Source organism: Pseudorasbora parva, chromosome 24 (genome assembly GCF_024679245.1).
Source record: "Pseudorasbora parva isolate DD20220531a chromosome 24, ASM2467924v1, whole genome shotgun sequence".
Classification (NCBI taxonomy): domain Eukaryota; kingdom Metazoa; phylum Chordata; class Actinopteri; order Cypriniformes; family Gobionidae; genus Pseudorasbora; species Pseudorasbora parva.
Genome location: NC_090195.1, coordinates 16,697,100 through 16,713,346, shown reverse-complemented (window position 1 = coordinate 16,713,346; position 16,247 = coordinate 16,697,100). Strand labels below are relative to the sequence as shown.

Sequence of the window (16,247 nt, the reverse complement as noted above, 5' to 3'; positions counted from 1 at the left end):
TTATAAATATGATAAAACTAAAGACTTTTCGGAGATATGAAGGATGCAATACTACTCTATAGGTACTCAAGATTGACATGAGATTGACTGAAACTGAGTGTTTCACCCCCCCTTTAATAATAATATTAAGTAGTTAATGGAACATCATTAGATTACTTTTCAATAACTGAAATATTTTGACTTTTAACACTTGATTTAACAGCTAGCCTAATTACATCATTTCATTCAAAGAAGGCGGTGATTTTTAAAATATTGTTTTTTTTATTTAAAGTTGTAAAAAATGTTATGGTGTCTTTTTTTTAGGTTTTTTAATACCTGTCTATATAGGTTTTTTTCTTTCTTTTTTCATTTTTACTTTATAATTTTAGTTAAACTAATTAAAAATAAGAAATGTTTACTTGGCAACTAGCTGAAATATTTTTTTATAGGCTACATTTTATTTTATATGAAATTAACTTGTTTTATTTTATTTTAATTTAATTTAATTGGTTTTAGTTGACTATAATAATCCTGATCAGGTAGGGGTGTAATGATGTATTGTTAAGCGATACATCTCTATATGAAAATGTGACTATATGATTCACGATATACACTGTCAAAAAAACTGGAAAATGTACTGGTAATTTTCTGCCAGTACATTATCCAGTAATTTTACGGAAATTTCTGTTAACCCTTAAAACACAAACTAATGCAATGTGTAATTCAAAATACAGGTAAAACACCTGTAAAAAAAAATAAGGAAAATTCCTTCATATTTATACAGTACATTGTGCCCTTTTTTACTAACTTTTTACAGTGTAGGTTCTAGAGTTGTTTCATCCACGGCTCAGTCCTGTAGTCAGCCTATTTATAAGGTATAATTCACCCAAACACAAATTTACAACTGTACCACGAATCTGTTATCATGAGCTCACCATCATGTCGTTCTTCGTTAAACTTTCAAACACAATTGAAGATATTCTTTATGAAACCTGAGGGATTTCTGTCCCTCCATTTAAAGTCCATTATTCCTCTCGAACTTAAAACAGCCAACAAAAATGTCATAAAGGTATCATAAAAATAACTAATCGAGTGTCTAGTCCAAATATTCTGAAGAGACACGAGCGATGGCTTATGATGAACAAATTTAGGATTTCAGATGATTGCGTGACGCGCGATAACACGAGAGCGAGCTTTCTTGCGATTAGAGCCGTGACGGACTGCATTGATCACGGAATTACACTTTTCAAAAGCCAAACAATGATCAGGACAGTAATATATATATATATATATATATATATATATATATATATATACACATACATATAATTTTTTTTTTTTTTAAAGATAAAATAAAAATTGGGAAAGAATAATAATTCTTGCATTGCAATTGAAACCTTAAACAACACAACAATGTATTACACAACATTCCTGACAAAAAGTAGCCTGCAAGACCATTTATATTTGCACTGGAGCGTGGCAGTTGTTAATTTTGGACCCTGTAGGGAGCAAAAGGGTTTTGGTGTTTTCTCCATTACACATTAATGAAATCCTTGATGTACCAAGCGATTGCGAATCCAAAAAATCAGTACGAAATCATGTGGTAATGACACCACATCCACATCAGACAAGAGCTCAATCTAAGCCCAACAAAATATTCAAGACTTGCTAAAAGAGTTTTGTTAAGGTGTATGTGAAAAAAGGAAAAAAGGGGATCAGACTCAGCCTATTCAGCATGAGGTTTTGCCCGAAAAAAAGAAAATGACGATCTTGTTTTACCTGTTCCACCAGTATATTTTGCGCTAAAGGGACAAGAAACTCTCCTTAAATGTAGGCTGTCATGTAATCCATCTACACATTCAGAAAATATCAACAGCCACTTATTTCATGACACCTTTGGGATTCAAAGCAGATATTTAAGGGGATATTACACCCAAATATCAAAGTCATTCACTCACAGTCAGTTTGTTCTAAAACTGTATGACTTACTTTTGTAGAACATAAAAGACATTGAGAAATATAAGAAATAAAGATATTATGAGAAACATTATGACAATCATTTTTGAATTGTCCACACAATGAAAGTCAATGGTCACCAAAAGTTTTTTTGTTGTTGTTCAATTATTCAAAATTGCTAAATTATTTTGTGTTTCCACAGGAGAAAGAAAGGTTTGGAATAACATGAGGGAGAGTAAATGATGACTTTGGGAAGAATTTGAAGAATTTAGGTGAACTAACCCTTATTTTCCCAAAGCACACATTTACTTTAAAAGAAAAGTCATACAGCACAGCAGACTATTAAACACTTCAAAGAAACGCTCTACATGAAAATAATGCTTGCTGTGTATGTGCAAAGAATAATATTTCAAATGCCTTACTCTGATAGACTTTTTAGTGACCCATTTTTCCCGAGACTTCCCGGCAACGCTTATCTTATTTTACAGAAATACCAAACATTTCCCATGATATAACTTTCTTCCTCAATATATGTTCAGATATACAGCATCGGAATATGAGGGATTGCTAAAAATTGTAGATGAAACCAGAGTGCTCAGGCGTGTGACCTCCTCCGGTGTGACAAATCAACTGTGGTTCGACAATTACCACAGGATTTCTCTAAAGTTCACTGACAGATGCTGTCAAAACTCTGACATCAAAGAAAAAGGCCAAATGCAATCCTAGATATGCAAAAATGGACCACAAATCCTGTGCTGTTTAGCAGAAAAGCGCTATATTGTAAAACGACTAACTATTATAAATGTTTTTTTCATAAGGGGTACAAACACATAAACTGAGTAACTTAACTAATACTATTCTTTAACCATTTACCACAGTTCATATCATATGCCAATCATACAATTTTGAATACATCAGCCCTTCATAATCAGTGTAAGCCTGTCTCATCTTTTAAGTAGCCAGAGACCGAGGATAAGGCCTGCACTGGGAACTTTGTCTTAGTGGTGTAAAAACACAGCTCACAAGATATCATCTAAATTATTCACTAACCAGCACAGAGAAAAAGGGTTCACATTTTTCTCTGTGTTTGCCAAGCGGCATGAAATAGATTGAACTTTCAACCACTTCATTTGACTGTGGCTGTCCTTTGGATCTTCATATCTCCTTGTACGTGAATTGAATCACAGCCTAAATATCTCTGAACATGAAAAATGCTCATGTGTTTCACAGCCATCAAAGTATCCCCTTCCTATTCAAATCACACTCTGTGATTAATGCTTTTCAGACTAATCAAATACTTTAGTATTAAAAAACACCGTTTGTAATGCCTCAAAGCCATCTGAACCCATAACACTGCATGCACAATGCATGGTGCGTGTGATTCCAGGAGCCTGGAAGCCATTGCTTTCTCCCCTCTTTAATAATGCACTGTAATTCAACATCCACCGTTTATGCATTATTGACCACTGATAATGAGAAATGCATGACAGAGGCAGAGACATTCACCTTATCCAAAACAAACCTTTGCAGAGCAAAGGTTTGGCATAACCCCTATCCTGCACACAACACTTCCGTTACGCCCATCGCAAACTAGTCTGATTCATTTCAGCGAATCGGTTATTTCCTAAAATTCGTTCAAATGAACCGATTCATCAACTCGTTTGAGTCATCACTCAAAACAAGTGTTCGCCAAAGCGCCAGCGCCAGTTTAACAAGTTATTTTTTGTATATGCGAAATAGATACTTGGTCACAAAATACAGCCGCTTATAAATGGATAATCGATTTAATTAATAGGTTTGAACTTTGAGACAAATGCGCTACATTACAGCCGAGTGATTACAAACGCGTTCCAATCGGTTCAGATGAATCATTCAAAGGAGCCGATTCAAGTGAACAATTCGGCGGAGGCTGTGACAGCAAGGCACAATGATTGCGCATCGCTTGTAAACATTTTTATATAGTTTAACCTCTCTAAGCATATATCCTCGTCTCATTTAAAGGTTAATTAAGTCATTCTACGACAACACAATTGCAAACACGTATCTCCACCTGCGTTTCTCTCCATCTTGCCCAGTCATTGTTGTTATTGAGGGAAATTTTGAATAGTGCAAACAGCTTTACGTGTATTTAGATGACATGACAGCTTAGTTTGTATGTTGCAGTGTCGAACAAGAACCGTATATAGTACGAAAACCTATAATGTTATTGTAATATGACAGGTGGGTCTTCGTCTTTATATTTAATGATATAAAAACAAAGTCAATGACACTTAAATTAATGTGAAGCACTCGTTTTCAATTATTTTAGAGCCCATAAAAGTATCCTGTAATTTAATAGTCATAGTTTATTCTGTGAACCGCCCGCATGATGAAGGGTCTTTCTCAAGCTTCTGTCAGAGGAATAACTCGCCCTGTCAGTTCCTGCTTTCCTTTACCTGTTTCCTCATTCGTGCATGTACTAAATATGATTTATTCAAGCAATGGGAGCATAACCATCGACATTTCATGCTAAAGGAACAGGTACAGGTTTAGATCGAGGCGTTTTTCAGGTAGAATGATAATAACTTCCGCAATGCTGCTGGATTCATGCAGCTCTTCTGAAGCTGCTCGTTTCGTTACCGGCAGGATTAAAGCCACACACGCAGATCTTAAACATCTAAAACACTGCAATCAAAGCATCGAAGTCATACTGACCTAGTGCCACCTCACAGGCTTTGCGCAGCTGCGAGTGATGAGCCTTTTTCACCTCCTTGTCGGCCAAGATCTTTTCCAAAGCTCTGGTTAAAAACATGTTTTTCGTCTTTTTGCCTTCATACATGACGCGCTGCGACGGGTGGAGGTGGACCTGTCCCAACGGAGGCTGTATCCGCGATTTTTAGATATTCCCGTATGATTGAGTTTTTCTCCGGCGGATGGTGTCCTCAATAGAGAAACATAAATAAAGCCAGAAGGTGGGGTAAATCCCTCAGTTTTCCATCAGCGACCTGCTGCCTGCGCCATGTTGGAAGGAAATGACGTCACACACGTAGAATCGGCCGCAGTGAGGCAGAGTGAGAGAGTGTCAAAATTATAAAGTATAATAAAGATTAATTGATACAGATTTTGAACGAAAATAAAATATTTTAAAAATAATAATATTAAATAACTAAATAAAGAAGTAACAAATGAGTTAAGAACTGGTTGTCCGATATGTCAAACAAAACTCACTTCCTTGTGGTCATAATGGTCATAAATATCTGTGGTAATGTTGTCCATGAAGCAACTTGTTAGAAATTTGTTTTCACAGTTCGACGTGTAACTATGAACTTCAAAATCAAAACCCACTTTTTAAAAAGACAGTATTTCCTTTTGTTTTAAGACTAGTATACCTTTATTTCTATTAAGTTTAATCATTGTGTTTTATTGTAACTGCATGTGTCCCAGCTGTGTTTGTTGCAGTCATGATTTGGCACTAAAAAGTCTTTAGGACCTAAATATTATTTGCATTTAAAGTAAAAAATGCTAAAAATGAATGTTGGCTGAAAAAAAATTTTTGCACATAAAGTGTAACTGCTTTGTTTAGGCTAGGCAGTTTTTCTATTGCAGTAGGCCCTACATTAAATTATTTAAATAGGAGAATGGTTTACATACAACGTCACAAATCACTATTTTCCAGAGACGAATAATTGGATCAATTTACCTCAAAACTGTGTTTCTTCATTCATTTTACCATAGTTTAAGATTGTCATTAGATGCTATACTGGTTTTCATATCCTTCAAAAGTAAACTAATGTATTTTTTAGGCACGACTTAAGTCATTTGAATGAAACCCCCTTTTTTTCTCATAAATACTTTTCATTTCCTTCTCAACACTGGGTTTAAGGGAGATCCCTCTCTGTAATGAGAAACACTGCTCTTCATTAAGCGTTTTTGTTTTTGGCTCTCCAGGATGAGTAATTCTCAGGTTGTATTCAGAAGATGCCTGAAATGCTATTGCTCTGTACACAAAGAAGCTGACATCAAATGTGGAGGATGAGGGCTAATAACCAGGTCATATATACAGTAATGCTGTCATTTCCCTCCAACTGTATATATATATATATATATATATATATATATATATATATATATATATATATATATATATATATATATATATATATATATATATATTAATCACAGAATCTTGGATCCAGCCCCCATTCCTGTCCCAACCGTTGCTTAAAACAAAGTTAGGCCACTGTACTGGACACAGCAGCAGAATTTGATATATTTGCTATATCAACTATTTGTTAATAGTTATACAGCTGTGTATAAAAAAAATCAGTTCCAATCATGCTGTGATATAGCTGTGATACTAAATATTTGATATATCTCATGTGATATTGCTTATAATGTACTTAAGGATGGATTACTGGGCCAATGGGCTAAGAGCCATGCTTATCTTGTATGTATTTCTCAAATGTAATTTATCATTATTTGGAATGTAGGTCTTATATTAAATAATACAATCCGTTCTTGGAAGTTGGATGCAGCCTGTTGGTGATTGTGGACTGTTTTTACATAATTACATGCATCATGATGAAAATACTTTTAATAATCTACCTGTTGGTAAAATAAACAATACCATACAAAAGTCAGTGTACAATGGAAACATATCTCAAATGCCAACTTGCAAGACACTTTATGACAAATTATATTTTCAATATTTGAAATAAATACTAGCTTATTACAATAAAACTCCAAAGACTTGACAAATGTAAACATCGTCCCTGCAAGTGCAGTTAATTATACAGGGTAAAGTTACTTTGACAGGCTTTTCTTCAAACAAAACAAAACAAAACAAACAACAAATTTAATGTATTCATGTCTGGTTCATTTGAGAGGTTGAATTCCCAGGTGACCTTTACCGTTTCATTGCAAAACAAAATCAAAGCCGTCTTTTAGCTGTAGCTGCGGCACACGGCATCTACACTCAAATAAACCCATTGTAAGATGCAGTATGCATTATTTACATTCTTTGGGCATTACTGTTATTTTGAAGCTTGTCTGTATAGCAAGTGCTCAATGTATATTCGCCTATAGGTGTTTAGTTCACAATTCAAGTGCTTGCATTACTTTATAGTTTATCTTTTGTTTAATAAAAAGCTTGTTTCTGCCACAGAATAAAAGTAATAAAGGTCATTGCGACTTTTTATCTCACAAATCTGACTTCGGCAATAAAATGTCAAAATTACGTTTTTTACACTATTGCGAGTGTATATTTTGAGTTATAAACGATATAAAGTCTGAATTTGTGAGATATAAACTCACAATTGCGAGAACAAAATGTGCTTTTTTCCTATTGTGAGATAAGCCGCAATTACCTTTTTTCCCCCATAGCAGAAACAAGCTTCCATATTGTAGAGTTTATAAAAGTAGCTTACAAAATAAATAAGTCTTATAGTTTCATTAAAACATTTTTTTTAATAAAATGCAGGCACTTTTGTTCATAGCTAGTAGATGTTGCTATGGCTTATGGGCTAAGATGTGAAATCGGTGGAGAGAAGATATAAGAAAGTCAAGTAAAAAGTTTCATTTGGTACATTTCTTCAGCAGGCCTGAGGCGATGGTCTTTATTGCTCTCATTGTCTCTGTGCAGGTGGGATTAATCAGGGTTTCCGGCAACAAGAAGCCGTAGTATCCCGTATCACGCAACTCGAAGGCAAAGGCATATTGGATCCCGTTCTTATAGGCCCAGTCTATTGAGCTTCCAGAACTCACATCTGCAAGTCGAAGAAACGCATCACATCACATCTGGACATTTGACTGTTGTTGATATAGAAATAGTCATGAGTAAGAAAACAGATTGGCGTCTAACTGAGAGGGCTTACAGAGAGCTGATGACTCATATATGCAGTGGCTATATGTCATTGATTGAAGAAAAGACCCAATGCCTGACTTACAAAGCGTGGTGGAGGCAGGGCCGTATCTGTATCTCACTCCATAAGCTGAGTACAGAGCGCTCACTGCATTCTGGGCTGCTGATTCCTGAGGGGGAAGAGCAGAGGTTCAAGTATTCAACCAGTCGATCATTAAGGTTGCTTGGTGATAATTGTAGTTTGATTGTGAGATTGTGTGGGCTAACAGCCATCCAGTCGATTTATTCTAATGTAAAACCTAATAAAAATAAGTAAATGCATCTGATATGCCTCACATGCAAGCGGATTTAAAAAAGTTGTCTATGCATAAAAAACTGAGTGCAAAAGAAGATATTTTGAAGAATGTCGTAACCGAACAGTTGATGGATCCCATTGACTTCCATAGTATTTTTTCCCCTACTATGGAAGTCAATGGGGTCGATCAACTGTTTAGTTCCCCATATTCTTCAAAATATCTTCTTTTGTGTTCAGCAGAACAAAGACATTCATACAGGTTTGGAACAACTTAAGCGTAAGTAAAATCACCACTTTTGGGTAAACTATCCCTTTAATCATTTTTTATAATAATCTTTGTATTATTTTATCAATCTTGAACAATTTAGAAGTCAATCTTGTGTAGTTCCATTAAATCCCCTCAGCACAAAATATTAAAGAATTTGTGCTATTGAAACAAAATATGGTACATTCATTTCATTAAAATGGATCAAAAGTGTGACCCCTAAGTGAGAAATACCAGAGGATGAAAATAAGGATTACTTGTCATTCAGTAACTGATTTATTGAGTTTAGACTGACCTTGGTAACTCTTGGTAACCTTGGTAAAATTAAAAAAATAAATAATTATTAAACAAACCAGCTCATAAGAGTAATTGGTAATTGGTTCCCGTAAAAGTGTAAAAGAAGCAATAGAAATTAACGTACAGGTTTCCAGATTGAGTTGCAGAGCGACAGATCAGGCTGAGTTTACCCTGTCTATGCACTACATGTTTTTGATTCAGTAAAAAGAACCTGTTCAAAGGAGTCATTTGCTCACAAATTAAAGCACACTGGTTGACTGTGTCCAAAACATGGAAAATACGGCCTTCGGAGGACAACTTTTAAGGTAGGAAGGAATCAAGGCACATCCAACTCTAATGTCTGCTTCATTTCCTGTCTCTTGAGACACCATCATCTGATCGATTTTTGAAGGCAGCATGCATGTATTCTTCGCTGCCTTTGATATCCCACAATCCTGTGGGTTCCATTCTTTGACATTTGCCATTCGAAAATTGCGTTTGATGGTCAGTTTTTGTGTAAATGTACATTTTTGACCATTTTCCACTTGTGATGTAATTTCTAGTGAGAAATAAATATTTTCTCACCAAATCTCTCTGTATTTTTGCCATAGTCTAGATCATTAAACTGTTACACTGCCTTAGAAGTCGGTCCGAAATCAGTTTTGTGAGGTGCCTTCATGCACAAACGTATACAAGCCATTGTTTGATAAGGCAGCGAGGCAACAAGTCAGATGCCTAGCTTTCCGGACGCAGGCCCTGTGCTGCATGTTTTTGACATAGTAAAAAGAACCTGTTCATATGAGTCATTTGCTCACAAATTAGAGTACACTGGTTGCCCACTATGTTTTTAATTCAGTAAAAAGAACCTGTTCATATGAGTCATTTACACATAAATTAGAGTACACTGGTTGAGCTGTATTTTTGATTCAGTAAAAAGAACCTGTTAGGAGTCATATGACCACAAGAGTACACTGGATGCCCTGTGTGTTTTTGATTTAGGAAAAAGAACCTGTTCATACACAAGGAGTTATTTACTTGCAAACCGGACACTGGTAGCACTGTCTTATAGTTTACGCAATGCAGCCTGTGAAAATGTACATGTTCCTGATGAGGTTTTTTTTGTTTTGTTTTTTGTTGCTGTGTACAATCTTCTCTCTCCTCATTTATATATCTAATGTTTTTGAGTTGATCCGAAATTATAATTACTGAATGATCCCCTCCCAAATGGACAAATTCAAGATGAACTGTCTGAAGACAGAAATTACTCACCACACAGTTGAAGTTTGGTATAGTGGCATATTTATAGGAATATGGATAGAGAATCATCTGAGCATAGGCGTGAATGGAGATGTAGGCTTTGACCCGTTTTCTGTGTTTGCGTAGAAACTTGGCAACAGCTTTGACCTCAGGCTCTGACTCAGGGAAGGGACCGCAGTATGTGTCATCGCAGGGGTGCAGGGACGCACCCTCATCTATCAGAGAGAGCAAAGACAGCAGGTGCAAAAAATTACAACTCTATTTGCGAACATTTCATTTTTGACTTTTCTGGTCCAAGGTTGCATGTCGTAGTTGACTATTACTTTCCTCCCTTGGCATTTTGCTGACTCATGGTCAATCTGCACTTGTGTATTTTCTATCTTGGTGTCAGGTATCTACCAGTGAATTAAGAGGGAATGGTTTTGGGCGAGAATTATTCCTTTGTCCTTCAGAAACATATTAGAACTAGACTATAAGAGCATAAAGTTTGAGAATATGAAATAAGTGGGACAACAAAGCTAATCTTCAGACAGAGCACATGCATTAAATCTGCCCTAAAACACGTTTTTATGTATAAAAAAAACAAACAAAAAAACAACCCTGCTGGCCTTATACCACTTTGAAAGCTAGTAAATGCTAGTTAGTATTGGTTTAATGCTGATTTAGCTGAAGTTTCAGCAACAATGTGCTGTTTGCAGGCAAATGTTAGAATTTTTGGCTTTACTAAAATGTTCTTTTTGATCCCATTAGATCAAATTTGATACCATATTTATAAAGGTTGTTTCTGCCATGGAAAAAAACAATTGAAAAGATCATTGCAATTTTTTATCTCGCAATTCTGACTTTTTTTCTCACAATTGCGAGATGTAAAGTCCAATTGGTGGAAAGACTCTTTAGTAAGGGTTTATATTTCACAATTTTGATTTTATAACTCGCAATTGTGAGTTTTATGGAAGCTTTTTTCCGCCACAAAAAAAAAAAAATGTAAAAGATAATTGACTTTTTATCTCGCAATTCCAAGTTATAAAGTCAGAATTGCGTGATATAAAGTCAGAATTGCGAGTTATAAAGTCAGAATTATGTGATATAAAGTCAGAATTGTAAGTTATAAAGTCAGAATTGCGTGATATAAAGTCAGAATTGTAAGTTATAAAGTCAGAATTGCGTGATATAAAGTCAGAATTGCGAGTTATAAAGTCAGAATTGTGTGATATAAAGTCAGAATTATGTGATATACATTCAGAATTGAGCGTTATAAAGTCAGAATTGCGAGTTATAAAGTCAGAATTGAGAGATATAAAGTCAGAATTGCGAGTTATAAAGTCAGAATTATGTGATATAAAGTCAGAATTGTAAGTTATAAAGTCAGAATTGTGTGATATAAAGTCAGAATTGAGAGTTATAAAGTCAGAATTGAGAGATATAAAGTCAGAATTGAGCGTTATAAAGTCAGAATTGCGAGTTATAAAGTCAGAATTATGTGATATAAAGTCAGAATTGTCTGATATAAAGTCAGAATTGAGAGATATAAAGTCAGAATTGCGAGTTATAAAGTCAGAAATATGTGATATAAAGTCAGAATTGTCTGATATAAACTCAGAATTGCGTGATATAAACTCAGAATTGCGTGATATAAAGTCAGAATTGCGAGTTATAAAGTCAGAATTATGTGATATAAAGTCAGAATTGTAAGTTATAAAGTCAGAATTGTAAGTTATAAAGTCAGAATTACGTGATATAAAGTCAGAATTGCAAGTTATAAAGTCAGAATTGTGTGATATAAAGTCAGAATTGAGAGTTATAAAGTCAGAATTGAGAGATATAAAGTCAGAATTGTGAGTTATAAAGTCAGAATTGTAAGTTATAAAGTCAGAATTGCGAGTTATAAAGTCAGAATTGCGAGTTATAAAGTCAGAATTGTGAGTTATAAAGTCAGAATTGTAAGTTATAAAGTCAGAATTGTGAGTTATAAAGTCAGAATTGCGAGTTATAAAGTCAGAATTATGTGATATAAAGTCAGAATTGTAAGTTATAAAGTCAGAATTGTAAGTTATAAAGTCAGAATTACGTGATATAAAGTCAGAATTGCAAGTTATAAAGTCAGAATTGTGTGATATAAAGTCAGAATTGAGAGTTATAAAGTCAGAATTGAGAGATATAAAGTCAGAATTGAGAGTTATAAAGTCAGAATTGTAAGTTATAAAGTCAGAATTGTGAGTTATAAAGTCAGAATTGTGAGTTATAAAGTCAGAATTACATGATATAAAGTCAGAATTATGTGAAATAAAGTCAGAATTGTGAGTTATAAAGTCAGAATTGTGAGTTATAAAGTCAGAATTGTGAGTTATAAAGTCAGAATTATGTGATATAAAGTCAGAATTGCGTGATATAAAGTCAGAATTGCGAGTTATAAAGTCAGAATTGTGAGATAAAAAGGCACGATTAAAAAAAATTGTGGCAGAATCAAGCTTCTACATATTAGTAAAATTGCACAAAAATAAATAAATAATATAATAATTTATATAATAATTTATTCATTTAAAATATTTTTTACTACATTTAAAGGATAAAATATCCTCTTATTTTTTTATTTTTATTTTAAAAAATAAAGCAATAATAATAATAATAAAATAAATTAAAATAAGTTTTTCTGAGGTTAAGATAGTTAAGCCTGGTGGATACAGCGTCCAAATGCAACACATTGTAGTAACCACAGTATAATGATTTTTTCATCTTTTATATCTGAACTAGTCATCAGATGATGGATGTTGTGAGCTCACATCAAAATATTCTTTGTTAGTATTACCATATTACTGAACGCATTTAAATCACAGATTCAGCTCGTATCTGTAGTGTTAAGAGATTATCATCAAGCAGCATGATTAAGAAAGTTGCATGCAAACACAGACTCTAACATCATAATTTCCTTATGTATTGCATAGGGAAATTCAAGTACAAGATAATGTTTGATATAAATATGTAATTCTGTACATAAATGTTTAATCTGTTTGCCAGGCCTCTTCATGGTGTCTACATACTCTGGAATGCCTATTTATTTCATATTAAATAAATCTTTCATTTGGAGCTTTTGATTCTTCCGAATATTAGATTAAATAACTTACCACACCATTTGACTTTCCAATTTCGGTTGGCATCCACTCCCCGACAATGATACTTTGGAATCTTTGAACGTGTTTTCCGCCAAAAGCGGTCCTAAGAGAGAAACCACAGATATGTCTGGCGGCTTTATAGAAAGGCAAAACATGCTGCATGTTTAACAGCACAGAGCTTGGCAACTATTCATTTCAGTAAGCTCAGCATACATCACAGAAGAGATGTTGAGATCTAGGCATATGACAACAGATAGCTACCGTCTTCCAGCTGTAATGGTAACCGTCTACGTTGAAGACAGGCATAATGTAGAAATTGAGCTGATTCATCAGTCGTCTCATGTTGGAGTCGTGTTGATAGGAGTTCAGTGCCTGAGTTCACAGTGAATAGAATCCGGACAGACTTCAAGAGAGGCAGGAAATGTCTCATTTTCCCCACAGATAAACTTCAATTTAGCAAAATACTCTGAGCAAGGACACAGCAGTGTGTGTGTGTGTGTGTGTGTGTGTGTGTGTGTGTGTGTGTGTGTGTGTGTGTGTGTGTGTGTGTGTGTGTGTGTGTGTGTGTGTGTGTGTGTGTGTGTGTGTGTGTGTGTGTGTGTGTGTGTGCAGCTCCTCTAATCATATCCCATTAAAACTGGTTATTCTTATATATATAGTTTTTAAAATGCTCTGACCCAATCATCTAGCGATCACAAATCTTTACGCTTGCCCATTTTTTCCTGTTTCGAACACATCAACTTAGAGGACAAAATGTTAACTTGCTCCCTAATATAGGCCTATCCCATCCACTAGCAGTGAGGTGCCAAAATGAAGAGATAATCAGTGTTATTCACATCATGTTAATGTTATGTCTGATCAGTGTGTGTATATATAATATTTCAATATTCCATAATAAATATTTCAGTGTTGTCATAAGACCTCATGCATATTTAAGTAAGAGTGGCTTCTGGTTATCATCTTTAAAAAAAAAAAACTATAAAAACCAAAATATTTATTCAGCATAAATGATTGTCTTAACTTTTGGTAATCCAACCACATTGGGTATAGTATTGGATCTTAGGTACAGCATTTTAAGTAAGTACAGTAGACTACAATATAATATACAAGCAGAGTAAAATAAGTACAGTATTTTGAAAAATTTGCTTTATATTGCATTTTATCAAATTTACACTTTCGTTTTAGCCTAGAAATCTAGACGCACAATAACGGCAGCAGATATAATCTGCTGCGAATGTCGTCTAGCAACTCTCAATACACCTCTGAGATGTAAAAGCCCAACTCTGGTCGGGCCAATCACATCGTGTCTAGAGTCGGTGGGCAGGACTTAACATAATAACCGCTGAGTTGCGGTTGCGTGCTTCTAGTAAACACAGAAACTGGTGAACGGCGGTCTTTCAAATCAGCTTTGACCGCGACTCTGGAAGACTTGGAGTTAAGCTTTTCTCTGAGAAAAGAAAAAAGAACGGCATTGAAGTCATTCTTAAAAAGGGAAGATGTGTTTGGAGTTTTGCCGACCGGATACGGCGAAAGTTTAATCTGTCAACGAGCTCTGCTTCACCTTCATTGCTCTGGTTGGTTGTAGCGCTATCCTATCGCGTACAGAGGGAGTTTGAAAGACAACCGCTAATCCCGCCTCTCAGATTGAGCCCTGTCTATGGTGAGTTTCCAGACCAAACATCTTGATGTGGGTCTGGCTTGTCAGGCTACTATCATTTAGAAGTTTGGGGTAGATTTTTTTTTCCAAATAAATAAATAATTTTATTTACCAAGCATGCATTATATTGATCAAAAGTAGCAGTATAAATGCTATTCTTTTGAATTCTGTTTTATTAAACAAAGAATCTGTATAAAATGTATCTGTTTTCACAAATATTTTTTCCAGCATGACCGTTTACAACATTGATATTAAAAAGAAATGTTTCTTGAGCACCAATTCAGCATATTATAATGATTTCCGAAGGATCACGTGACTCTGAAGAGTGAAGACTGGAGACAAGATTGCTTATGGTAAAAAAGCAATGGTAAAAGTAGTATTTTATTATGCAGTTTTGAACATACATTAGTTGTGGTGTCGGTGTAAACTATACTAACAATGATGATCAACTTCCTCAATAATTAAAAGCTCCCTTTGGTCTTGTAAAATATGAATAATTTTACATTGGTTTAATTGAGCAGTGATGTAGTGTTACTATGTGTAAAGTCGAATCCAACAGCAGAAAGAGAAGAATCATGAGTGCTGGTGAATTAAGGAGAACTATAGAGCTGTCACGTTCACGTCAGGGCTAGTCAGCTTTAGCTCTCTGTTATACAGTAGTTCTGCCTCATAGTGGTATACTCAGTGTATTGCAACCCTTTCTTTTTTATCTCTATCTAATTCTAAATTTGTCTCACTTCTCACTCAGTGTTAGCTGCTGATCTGAGAGCTGTTTTATTTGTGTGGCACAGAAGCTCTCTTTCATATTAGTTTAAGAGATGAGCTCAGGGGAGGCTCTGATGTATCATACAGATTAATTTGGGAGGAATTTAGAAACTCACTGAATGAAACAGACCCAGAATACACCAGCTCACAAATAAACAGAACAATACAAGTCTTGAATGTTATAAAATCAATGAATGTTATAAGAGTGTCATCTAGTAATAGACACAAAATAATTTTGAATCAAAATCATCTGATTCTTGTCCAAAAGTCTGATACCACATTTTAAGTATTAATGCTTCACATTCATTTTTAAATGTAAATAATACATTGTTAATGGACATCATTGTATGTATACTATACATTTGTGTTTTGGCTTGGCAGTGATTTAAATCTCAGCATGAAGTGAACCGTGGCAAACAGAAAACACATACCTCTTTAACAAACCATTGGCAGAAAGCTGGACCAATCCATTCTCTTGCATGCACTCCACAGTCTATCCACATTGCCTTCTTAAAGGGACGTGTTCTCTTTCCTAACTGACAGAAGAGGGGCAGAGAAGACAGTCTAGTAAGTCAGAATGTGTGTGTGTGTAAACAGAATGGCCATATATTTAGCCATCTTTCCCTTCACCTTTTACCTGGAGCACATAGAGGGGTCGTCCCTCATAGGACTGACCAATAGAGAACAGGTCCACCAGATGTGGGTAGGTCCGGTTCATCTCAAACATCCAACTCTGAATCTGCGGAAAAGGAGGAAAAGATTTTGACCCAGATATTCCTGATTACCATGCAGTTTATATTTGTGTAAATCTGTGCAGCAGAGTCAAACTCAAACATTAGGGTTTCTGT

The 16,247-nt window shown here is 34.9% G+C and overlaps 2 protein-coding genes across 2 annotated transcripts in view; both read right to left on the bottom strand.

Annotated features, from left to right (window-relative positions):
* The window catches only part of arfgef1 (ADP-ribosylation factor guanine nucleotide-exchange factor 1 (brefeldin A-inhibited)), an 86,734-nt gene extending 81,784 nt beyond the window's left edge, over positions 1-4,950 (bottom strand). Inside the window, exon 1 of the mRNA XM_067434594.1 lies at positions 4,630-4,950. Within this exon, the coding sequence (XP_067290695.1) occupies positions 4,630-4,753 (124 nt within the window). The 5' untranslated portion in view covers positions 4,754-4,950. The remainder of the gene's footprint in view (positions 1-4,629) is intronic.
* Positions 4,951-6,511: 1,561 nt separating this feature from the next.
* cpa6 (carboxypeptidase A6) overlaps positions 6,512-16,247 on the bottom strand; it is a 31,653-nt gene continuing 21,917 nt past the window's right edge. The window contains exons 5-11 of the mRNA XM_067435007.1: positions 16,037-16,138; positions 15,831-15,935; positions 13,239-13,349; positions 12,990-13,080; positions 9,880-10,082; positions 7,860-7,944; positions 6,512-7,679 (exon numbers count right to left, since the gene is read on the bottom strand). Of these exons, the coding sequence (XP_067291108.1) occupies positions 7,489-7,679; positions 7,860-7,944; positions 9,880-10,082; positions 12,990-13,080; positions 13,239-13,349; positions 15,831-15,935; positions 16,037-16,138 (888 nt within the window). The 3' untranslated portion in view covers positions 6,512-7,488. The remainder of the gene's footprint in view (positions 7,680-7,859; positions 7,945-9,879; positions 10,083-12,989; positions 13,081-13,238; positions 13,350-15,830; positions 15,936-16,036; positions 16,139-16,247) is intronic.